This window comes from Belonocnema kinseyi, chromosome 5, assembly GCF_010883055.1.
Source record: "Belonocnema kinseyi isolate 2016_QV_RU_SX_M_011 chromosome 5, B_treatae_v1, whole genome shotgun sequence".
Lineage (NCBI taxonomy): Eukaryota > Metazoa > Arthropoda > Insecta > Hymenoptera > Cynipidae > Belonocnema > Belonocnema kinseyi.
This window is the reverse complement of record NC_046661.1, coordinates 71,017,557-71,029,810: the sequence shown is the minus strand read 5'-3', so window position 1 is coordinate 71,029,810 and position 12,254 is coordinate 71,017,557. Positions and strand designations below refer to the sequence as shown.

The window sequence follows — 12,254 nt, the reverse complement described above, 5'->3', positions numbered from 1 at the left end:
TTCTTGAGTGCCACTGACAGTATCGGCCTGGCTAAATCTTTATGATCTACAGATAGCTGAAAAACGATCCTAACCTCAACATATTGAGCATGCATAAAATTTTCATTCAACAAAATAATTTTTTTATCATCCCTAAAAAAGTCTCTGAACGTCCTTTGTAATATTTGGTAGCATCTACGATTTCAGTTTTCAAAATTTTTCATTTTTGTGGAAAAAACCGAGGGATCTGAACCCGGTTTATTAGACAACGAAGTATCACATGCCCTTGATTACCAGAATACGTTATTATGCTAATGGAAAACATTGATGCAAAACCTGAATTAAAATTTATCTGCCACTTTAAATACATATTTCTCGAAAATGCATCATTTGAATCCACTCCAGCACATTTTATAGTTCCTACTAATAAAAATATTATAAAAGATGGAATTTCTTACAAAGAATAATAGATTTGTGCAATTTTGTGCTAATTAAAATATTTTAGAATGCTGCAGAATAATGATATTCTGTCGCAGTGACCGCTGAGAATCATTATCCTATGCAATTATTTTGTAAATCGTTCGTACAATCGTATTTTTCTAAAAACGATATCAGAAAATATTGACGAAAATAAAAATTATCAGCTTGAATAGCACAGCCTGAAGTATTGGCGATTTTTAATGACAGACATTGAGAATGTCATCGCCGACGCCATAGATCTTGATTGATATCCAGATATCGTATTGCCCATAGGAGTAGGTCCAATGAATTGTCCTTTGCTGCAGAAGAGCTAATGAGCATGAAAAAGTTCGAATTTAACTAAACTTTATTGAATAGACTTTATAAATTAAATATAAAACTGACAACTTTTCTTACCAAGTTGTTTTCGGAACTCCCCAATCTTTTTTGATAAAAGCAGCGGCTCTTTCTCCAATCATCATTGACGGAGCTGCAGTATTTCCAGATGTCACCTTGAAATTAAAAGAAACAAAAATGAGCTGAAGGAAAAAATAGTTAAGCATATTTAAAACAGGGATCGCAAAATTTCAGGTTAAACTCAAGTTTAAAATCTAAACTGAAAGTTTAAATATTCTTAAGTTAAGAGTCCCGTTAAGTTCCTAAGTGTTCCGTCGGAACTTGGGCTATTTTCATCATTAATGGTCTAGTTGTCTTTCCAGTTTATGCTCTTACCATTATAAACTTTTTAAACCTACTTTAAATAGTTTCTTAAGGGTCTGGGTTAAGGCAAGATACTTGCGTGACTATATATGTTTTCGAGCCCTTTAAGTAATAACATTCATATTTTTTCACCTGTGGCATTATAGAAGCGTCAGCAACTCGTAATCCAGTGATTCCATATACCCTTAATTCAGGGTCCACCACCGCCATAGGGTCTGTTGGAGGACCCATTTTGCATGATCCAGCTGGATGATTTTCAGGTCCAGTGTCTTGACGAATAGCGCAATCCCAGTATTCAGCAGTGAGGAACATATACATTGAACATGCCGAAAGAGGACGATTCGCCAAAGTTAATTTGTATTTTGCCAAAGCGTTGGTTTTAGAGAATGAAAGAGCCGTCTGTATACCTTCTACTAGAATCGCCCGATCTTGAGAGTCATTCAGGTAATTTGCGTTGATAATCGGGTGAGTAAATGGATTATTGTTAGCTAATCGAAGCGTTCCTAAAACAAAATAATTGAGGAAATTTATTTGTGTGTGTTCTTGAAAGCTGTTAATATAAGTGAAATTTAATTATAATGCATTCTAGCTTTGATTATACGTCCAGATGGAAAAATTGTATTTTTATTATACAAAATACATTATGCATACTTTATACACAACTGACCATTTACAATTCATAACAATGTAAAAAGACAATACGATTATAGGGCTGATTTCAGGTATTGACATGACTCATAAAAAAACAGTTGCATTGTAGTAAAACGAGCTCTTGTGGGGTTAATAATATTTTATCGTATTGGTAGTGAAAAGTCTAAAAATAAAAAGTGTAATGAGATAAAATTTGTAGACTTATAGAATTTGTTAAAATATTAATAAAAAGATTTTATCTATCAGTTGAGATCTGGAAAAATATTCGAGATTTTTAAGATGATGAAATCATCAGAAAATATTAGGAGGTTAATTTTAATTAATAACAGTTTTTAAGGCTACCATTATTCAGAATCATATATATAAGCATATTTTCAGGTAAGTTAAATTAAGATAAAGAATTGACAGATAAAAGAAACAATTTTTATTATTTTTTAACTCGACACGCATCAACGAACCAAACGCACAACGCCGTAAAGAAAAGCTGCTATTTTGAAAATTAAATATTGACGTGTCCAAATGACAAGGTGCCATCTCACCAAAACCAAATAAAAAGATTTTCTACTTTAGAGGGCTTTGGTGTTCCGAATGATATCTAATCCGCGTCCATTTTCTGCCACCCGACATGGCACCTTCTCATTTCGTCTTACCGAGATAGCACCTCGTCATTTAGACACATCGATATAATAATTTGAGAAAGCCCTATTCAAACGCGTGAAAACCGTTAGGGTAAAATTGCAATGTTCTGTTTAAATTAAAATGAAATCAAGTAGATATTTTGGGAGCATGCATTATTTTCGAGGGATTTCAAACAGATGGCGCTACTTGTACTCTATCGCATGGAGGCATATCGTTACTATATGCATTTAAAAGCCCCAGCATGTGGCCTTAACTTTTGTCGGGTGTACTTTTACAAAAGTGTGAACAGCATCGTTTTCTAACATTAAAGATATCGGATTACGCACCAATAAAACACCATCAGCGGGTAGCTTTACACTTCTTTTTCAATTTGAAGAAGAGTGCTGCTGAAAGTCATCGATTGCTTTTAGAAACTCAGGGGATTATACTCTATTGTTTAAAACGTGTATGTACTAGCTTCAAAAATTTTAAAGTGGCGATTTCGACACGGAGGACAAAGAAATTCTAGGCAATCCGAAAAAGATCGAGGATGAGAAATTGGAGACGTTACTTGGTGAAGGCCCTTTGTCAAACGCAAGATGAGCTTGCAAGAATCATTGCAAGTTGATCGCTCGACCATTTCTAGACACTTACATGCATTAGATATGGCCAAAAGCAAGAACATTAGGTGTCGAACGAACTGAAGCCAAGAGACGTGGAGAGGACATTTTTCGTTTATGAGCAGCTACTCTAACGGCAAAATCGAAAAGAATTTTTGCATCGTATTGATACTGGTAAGACGTGGATTCGCCAAGATGACCCTAAGCGTAGGAAATCGTGGGGTGAGCCCGGCCAACCATCTATATCAAAACCGAAACCTAATATACATGGACCGAAGCTCTGTATTTGGTGAAACCAAAACCAAAACCTAAAGAAACCATCACGGGCGTCCTTTATCGAATACAAGCAGATATACGATAGATTTTTTCTTCTGCATGCCAACTCTTGACGTTACGTTGAAAAGCCTGTCAAAACATACTTGTAAACGCCTAAATGGGAAGTCGTACCCTACCCACCGCACTATAGGTAAAATTGCATTTTTGTGGTTTAAAATCTAATGTAATGAGAAAGAGTAGAGATAAGTTACCAAAATTCTTTTAAAAATAATGTTCATGTTACGTGGATTAAAGAAATATGTTTAAGAATGCCTTTATTGCTTATTGTAGGGGTTAAAGTAAGAGGTGAGTGGCTAAAAATCAGAAAATTCGCTGGAAATCGTTGTGAAGGATTTTCATGGGAGGTAAAAACGATTCTAATAACCATTGCTTCAAAATCCTCGATTGTATGGATGAATTCTTAATATCATTCTGCTCTCTAGGGGGGGAAATGGACAGCGAGAATCTGAAAATGCGAAATTTCGCAGTATAAAATTACAAATGGTTTTTGGGGCAGTTGAATATCATTTCGACAACCATTTTTGCATTATTCTCTAGTGTGTGTATGGTTCCTCGCCCCCCCCCCCCCCCCCCCCCCCCCCCCACTGTAGGGTATATTCGAAGAAGGCGTTCTCGAGACCTATTTTTTTCGTGACTTCACGTTAACATTTGAATATATGTACTAATTAAATTGTTAATGGTCTACCTTTAAACTAGAACACATACGCCAATTATTTTTCTGGGAGAATACATTTCTTAAAGCCATTATTATTTATTTTGCAGTGTAATCTAGATTGTGTAAGAACATAATATAAATTAAGCAGATTATTTATAATTTTGCAGTAAGTGCGACTTCACTATTTTTAAGAAACATGCGGTAATAATAATCTACATTTTCTTACTTTTTTTGCATTCAAAAAATACAAATATTACAATAAAATTTATAATATCTATATTTTTTTGAATAAATCATAATAAAAAAAGTACTCGGAGTCGTCTTTTATTATATTATTATTTAAATAAATTATTGGTACAAGATCGTATCAATATTTTATCAATAATTTATTAAAATAATAATATAATTATCTCTCTCTCTCTCTCTCTCTCTCATAAATGTGTTAAATTAAAAAATATATTCATTAAAAAAGTTGTAACGTTGAAAATAAAAGTTGTTTTAACGACCTAACAACATTGTAAGAACGTTGTAAAGACTTTGCAGTTGTCCGCAGTCTGTCCATCTGAAAGTTTGTCGAACGCTTATGTTGTGTAAAAACAAAATTACTATTATAAAAGTTCAATAAACATAACTTGATTAGAAATAGAGAATTACAAGTTACAAACAATTATTTTTTAAATTTCATTTTAATAATGATCAGGTCTTCAAAACCAGTTCTTTGAATATACCCTAGAGTGGGGGGAACGAGGAGCCATCCGCACAGTAGAGAATAATGCAGAAATGGTTCCCGAAATTATATTCAACCCCCACGAAAACCATTTGCAATTTCATTCTGCAATATTTCGCGTTTTCAGATTCTCGCTGTCCATTTCGACCCCCAGAAAGGAGAATGCTAGCGAGAAACCACATATACAGTTAAGGATTTTAAATAAATGCTTACTAGAATCGTTTTTATCCTCCACGAAAACCTTTTACAATTTTTTTCAGCGAACTTTATGATTTTTAGCCACTCATCCCTTATTTCAAACCCTAATTAAGGAATTGATAGTATCCTAATATTTTTATCCTTAATCTGCATTACATTTACTAGAATCTAAAAAAACTTGGTGTCGATATCATGATTTCCCTTTGATATTCAGCAATAAGAAAAGCAAATGTTCATCGGCGTTTTGAACGTGCTCCATTTCACCCCTTACTTCAACCCCTAAAATAAGTTATGTAGACATGCTTATATATTTTTCTTTATTCCATGTAACACGAAATTTACTTTTTTTATTTATCAAGATATCTTTATTCTTTCTCGTTATATGATATTTTAAACTAGAAAAATGCAATTTGACCTATAGTGCACCGTATTATCCAGACATCACGCCGACTGATTACCACCTCTTGCAATCCATGACTCATGGTCTTTGATCAACGATTTTTCTATGAAATTATTAATGACAGTCATAATAGTGGATCGTTATGAAGGTATCTCAAAAACCTCAAAGGTAGTTATTAACAGTTAGGTTCTCCGAAAAATCCATATTTCACCTTTGCAAATATCCGCAGAGGCTTTTGTCAAGTCAAGTTTGTTCAGCAATTGTCAATTGCTATCTATCGATGGCACAGAGTCATTACAAAACTACCATTGTTGTTTAACGTGAACATTTTTTATTGTCATTCAGGCTCCTTAAAGGTCTAGAAATCAGTCAGTTACATTGTATTCAGTTGAAAAAACCAAGTTTTTAACTCTCAATATAGACAAACAGTGAATTTTTTAATTTAATTTGTTTAAACAATCATCAGTTGTTAAAGATTGACTAAGCATGATAAGTAAGTAAGAGTTTCGTCTAATTTTTTGCCGCTCCAGTTGAAAAAATGGATTTGTTGAATCATCAATACCTGATGCGTTAGGTTGACAGATAGGTAACAAATTTTATAATCAATTGCAATTTTGTATGAAATTTGTTTGTAAAATAATAAATGATTTATTATCCTTCATGAATTGAATTAAAAACAATTTTTGTCCGAAAATTGTTTCAATTTTCTTCGAATTAGTAGATGAATTACTAAAAGAGCCCATGAATCTATTTTCACTCGCTTATTTCTTGGCAACTAATTCAATACATTTTCAAAACAATTCCTACGATTTTAGAGAACTTTTTTCGATAGTTGATTCATTGATAATAGGTGCTTTGGATTTAATAGAAGTATATTTTAAAACCAGCTTGATTCTGTATCGCCTTGAAAAACTGAGCGAAACAGTGCGACCCCTCTTGACAGGATCCCTCTTGACAGTTTTGTCTTAATGCTGATTAGATTCAACCTATTATTTTTTGAACACTGAGTCTAAAAAAACTCTCTTAAATTTCGAATTTTAACAATAATAAGAATAACCATAGATGCAGTTAGAATTATTCCGATGCAACTGGTCGTCCACGATGTTGCAAGGATGACCACTGTGTACCTGATCTTCGACTATATTGCTAAAAGCATAGTGTACAGAACATTTTTTACATTTTAAAGTTCGAAAGTAGCAAAAGTATACCTGACCCCGGTGTATCTGGTTGTGCACCAGGTTGCCAAAAGGGTAGCCTACAAGAGATTCCTTAAATTTTGAAGTTAGAAAATAACAAAAACAACATTCGATGCAGATAGGACTACGCTGATGTAACACGTCGCACACGATGCTTCTTAACTCATGGTATAAATTTTGAAGTTCAAGAAGAACATAAACCACTTGAGATTTAGATAGATCGACGCGATCTATCTGGTGGTACACTAGGTTGTTAGAAATAAAATCCACAGGAACTCTGTTAAATTTTGTAGCTTGAAAATAACAAAACCAAGTCAAGATGCTAGTAGGACGAGTCTGGTGTACTTGTTAGGAGGCTTATTTTACAGACAATATTTTTAAGTTTGAAGTTTAATATTAACAAAAACAACTCTCGAAGTGGGTAGGACGGCCCATGTGTGCCTGGCCATACATTAGTACATTTGAAGCAAAATCTACAGGAACTCTTTTAAATTTGAAGCATAAAAATAATAAAAACAACTCTAGATACTTCAGGAGGTCTACAGGATCTCTTCTAAATTTTAAGGTTCAACAATAACAAAAACAACTCAATATGCAATCAGGACTATCTCGGTGTACCCCGATAGGAACCAAATTGCTAAAAACATAGCCTGCAAGGATCTATTAAATGTTGAAGTTTAATAATAACAATAACAACCCTTAATTTAGCTACACCAATCCTGACGTGCCAAATTGCTAAAAGCATAGTCTACATAAACTCTTAATGATTTTGAACGTCAAAAATAGCAAAAACAAAGCTAGGTGCAGTTAGGACAATCCCGGATTTCTTAGACGTATGACAGTTGGCTGAAAGCATATTCTACAGGAACTCTTTAAAATTTTAAGGCTTTACAATAATAAAAACAAATCTAGATACAGTTAGATTAAACTTTTATGCACATGATCATGCAATGTTTTGCTAAAAGCATGTTTTACCAGAACTTTCTTAAATCTTGAAGTTCAATTATAAAAAAAATATTTCTAGATGCCCCTTGGACAACCATGGCCTACCCGCTTGTGCAGTTAGCCTAGTTTTGGTATAACTGACCATGCATTAAGTTCCTAAAGGCACATTTTGTAAGAACTTTTTTGAAATTTGATGTTAATAATACGAAAAATAACAGCAGTTTGGACGATCTGGTGTACCTGGTCGTGCACCCGGTTTGCGAAAGCATAGTTTACACAAATTCACTAGAATTTTGAAATTTAAATATCACAAGACCAAATCTAGTTGCAGTAAGTACAAACTTGGCACAGCTGGTTTGTCCTAAATGTACGTGAAGGTGTTTTCAATATTATTGAACTTTGAAATATGAGATAATTCCCCTAAAGTTTGGTTCTGACAATCTGATGTACGTCCAAGTACACTGGGTTCGTCCTAACTTCGTTCAAAGATATTCCTACTGTTTTTGAACTTTTAAATCTGAGAAATTTCCTGTAGGTTATCATTTTAACAACCTGGTGTACAAGCACGTACAGTCGTGTCGTCCTAAATTCTTTTGAAGGTTTTCTTGTTATTGTTGCACTTGAAAAATGTGAGATAATTCCTGTAGGCTGTAGAGTACGCTTTTAACAATCTGATGCATGCAAGATATTATGTGAAGAAATATTGTATTGCTGTTTAATAAATTGTAAAACTTCTATTATATATAAAATATACGTAATATTTTGTAAAGTGCCTGGCATCAATTTACTTCATTTATACACATGGTATACTGATAAAGTAGTACAATTTACGAGCAAATATATTTCTATTGCAACAATTTTATTTTAGGTTTGTTGAACAGTGCTGTTAATTGCGCGATTTCAATCTCGTACATTATTTCATGTCAAAATATATAGAAAAAATGTAGGAAAGAAATTCGCTTAGGGGCTGTTATTTTTATTATTATTATTATTATTATTTATTTTTTATTTAAAACTTTTCTCAAGTGAACCCAGTTATAAATCATAGCCACGGACTAAGTTAAGTGACTGGTGAGATTGGGTAGTTATAAGTCAATCCAATGCGATGTTTGAAACCTCTTGCGATGATGTTGTAGGTATGCAATTACGAGCGGCCACGAGCATTGGAGGTGACAATATTCACCTCTGGATGCTTTCCTAGAGCTACCATTATTATTTTATTTATATTTAATGTTTGCACAGGCTTAAGATGGTTACTGCCCAAAATGTCGAAGGCATTTTTGGTAAGAGTTGGATTTTTATTTGATTATTTTGCACGGGATGTCCCGTGATCAGTCATCAGTCACGGATGCATTTTTATAATTCAATCAAGGGATCTGATGAGAGCAGTCTGTCCTGACATATTGGACAATGCCTAGCTTTTACCCCGTCATTGATGGACTGGGTTGCAGTCAAATACACGATGGAGGGACCGACAACTTAAGGTGGGTTCTGAATTACCACAACCTCGGTAAAGGTACATAGAAAAATTTCCAGAGGTACCAGCTCAGGGATCGAACCCTGGACCTCTGAGGTGAACAATTAACATACTTAATGATCTAGATGCTCATGCCAAATATTTTTTCTTTTGACAAGAATTTTATTGTGGACACATTTCTAAAATTAAGTCTTGTTGCAAGGTACGCTATATTATTATTGCCTCATGATGATCATGATAAATAAATACACTGCTGTACCAATTTTATACAGGAGAGGCAGCAGGTAAATTACATATGACCTTTGGGCGGAAAAGGGAATATATAAATTTACTGCCTATTAAGCTTGCATACACCTACTATAGAAGAATCATTACATTAGGGAGGGGCTTAAAAATGTAATAAGCGATCATTACCTAATTTATTTATGGATTTGTAGTGATTACACTTTTTCAAATTTATTTCTTAAAAACACCTTAGTATTCTGCTAAAAACTACAGGTTTTTTATTAGAAGTGGGACAATTGTAGAAAATTTTACAAATGATGAAGAATTCATGAAAAATGACGGTTATCACGTATTTGAATTTCACTGCAAATTACTGGGAGAGTACATTTTGCCAGGAAACGATCAACTATTATTAAATATTTTGTATTTACTGAAATCTAATATAATATAAAAATTATTATGGCTGGGTATGGAGCACCGGCAAATTTTGCCGGAGCTTTCTGTTCCGATAATATTTTTTGCTACTTTGGGAAAATAGTACGATATTTTTATATTTTATCATAAAATGAGGAATGTTAATTTATAAGTACACGCGTAATAAATCACACGAATGAAACGGATACCTTATTTTGTCTCTACTAAAGGTAACTAAAGTTATTTTCAAGATGTTTACCTTTACTTCGGGGCTGCAAATGAGTTGGTGAGATGCTAATTCTCCTCGGTCCATTGCTCATGAGTGCTCCAACTTCTCCTGTTGTGGCACAAGAAGCCTGATAACCTCCAAAGAAAAATTGAAGGTCCGGATGCTCGGGTGTAGTATATCTTGAAGGGATGATACCCGTGATCTGTGCCAACCCAGTCGACGCCATAATCCCTCTCTGGTTATTCAAATATTCTGTGGCCGCCGCCCAATTCAAGTAGTACTCATCGCGTTCATTAATATCCCAAGATATGGTGTAAGATACGTGATTATGGAGATTCTCACCAACGCCAGGAAGATCTTTTATGACTTGGACGTTCACTGATTTTAAATGCGCCGCAGGTCCTATACCTGAAAGGAGTAAAAGTTGCGGAGAGTTCACTGCCCCACCACTAACGATGATTTCTTTTGTTGCTCGAGCTGCTCTGTATTCTCCATCCTAGAAAAATTAACGTAAGTAGCATGAAATATAGCAAATTAATGTAGCTAATCCTATACTATCTATAAAAGATATTATTACAATCCAGTAATCATGACGATTCTAATTATTGTAAAACTTACTTTATTATTTCTTGAAAATTGTAAGTAAAGAAGCAAAAATTGTTCAACTTTGAATTATGTCGATGGAAAAGTTTTTAATTTTAAAAACCCTATTTTTAAATTACTTTAACTACTTTACTCTTCAATAAAATGTGAAAATATATAGGTCAATCGATTCGTCCCGATCAATAATTCCTCGTCTATTTTCACATGAACTGTGAATTATTTTAATGAACAAAGCCTTACTTTAAAAAATATATCCCAAATATTATAAATCATTATCACTGCCTGGCACATCAATAAAATATATTAATGTATAATAAAGTGGTAAAAATAAATTTTAAAGTACCATCGGAACTAAAATTATTTCCTCAAAACAAGATCCTACTCCATCTACACTCCATTGGGAATCGAACCACAAACCTTTTGATTTCCGGTCAGGTGCTTTTCCAATTAAGCTATTAAAGGGATCAGAATAAGACCTCTTAATTCAAGAAAATAACGCTAATTTTTAGCTAGGATTTAATAATACAAGTAGTTATTTTTTAATTTATCTGCTACACCATCAGAGATTGTACCTTACCGATAGTAGATCAACCCTCCAAACCATGAAGGCAGAAAATATACACAATATCGATCAAGTTAAGAATCTTCAAAACCAGAAAATGCTTCACGCCTTAATCAGACTAGATGGAAAATAAAAGTTTCAAATTAAAATTATTTTCTGAAAAAAGATCCTACTCCATCTTCACTCCATTGGGAAGTTTTGTGGTTTGATTCCCAATGGAGTGAAGATGGAGTAGGATCTTTTATTCAGGAAATAATTTTAATTTGAAAATATTATTTTCCATCTAGTCTGATTAAGACGTTAAGCATTTTCTGTCATTGAAGATTCTTAACTTGATCAATATTGTCTAGATTTTCTGCCTTCATGGTTTGAAGGGTTGATCTACTGTCGGTAAGATGACAATCTCTGATGATATAACAGATTCCTTTGAAATACTATAGGAATATTTAAACTATAAAAATCAGTATTTCGAAATACAAGAATTTTTATGTCAACTGTTTTATTCCAAGAAAAAAGCTATAATCATCATTTTGCCGTAAAAAAAGTATTTTTGGTGGACTACGCAAAAAACTATAAACGAATATCAAGTTAAAACAGTGTTTTACGCTGCCACACAGTGGTCATAAATCGGAAAAAGGTGGCCAAAATTAGAAAATGTTCATAAAATGGGCCAAATTCTATTACTTACGAGTTTTTGAAGTCGGTGTTTACGAATCCGATGTCAACAATTCAGAAAACAAAATGGCGGATCGAATATGGCGGACGAGTATGCCTAATAAACTTTCAATTCTTTTCAAAATTGGTATAATAGACTTTGCAAGGTTGCTGATTACGAACTCGATATCAAAAATTCCAAAAACAAAATGGCGGACGAGTATGCTGAATAAACGTTCGATTATTTTCAAAATTTTTATAACGGTGTTTTGAAGGGTGCTGATTGCGAATCTGAATTCAGAAATTGTAAATATTAAAATTCAAGATAGTGGATTCAAGATGCCGGTTCCCGAATTTGGAAAAACAAGATATACGAGCTTGAAAATCTATACTCGGGGTGTTTGGAGACGCTGCTTACGAATTTAAAGGTACTCAATTAAAATAAAAATTAGTCGATCAAATTTAGTTTACATTGATACGTAATTCTTCGAAATGGTAGATGAGATTTTAAATATTTTGATTTCAATAATGTAAGCATTTATGGAATTTATGGGTTACGCTAAGTCAGAGTAAATTAAAAAAAAAT

General features: G+C 33.4%; 1 protein-coding gene across 5 annotated transcripts in view; it reads right to left on the bottom strand.

The window, feature by feature from the left end:
- Positions 1-20: 20 nt before the first annotated feature.
- LOC117173207 (glucose dehydrogenase [FAD, quinone]-like) overlaps positions 21-12,254 on the bottom strand; it is a 164,928-nt gene continuing 152,694 nt past the window's right edge. For 3 of the 5 annotated variants that reach the window (XM_033361651.1, XM_033361650.1, XM_033361649.1), the window contains 4 exons: positions 9,880-10,345; positions 1,291-1,661; positions 856-950; positions 21-758 (listed from right to left, as the gene is read on the bottom strand). In XM_033361651.1, coding sequence (XP_033217542.1) covers positions 620-758; positions 856-950; positions 1,291-1,661; positions 9,880-10,345 — 1,071 coding nt within the window. In that variant the 3' untranslated portion in view covers positions 21-619. Of the gene's footprint in view, positions 770-855; positions 951-1,290; positions 1,662-9,879; positions 10,346-12,254 lie in introns of all 5 variants that reach the window. The other 2 variants (XM_033361653.1, XM_033361652.1) reach the window with 2 other exon arrangements.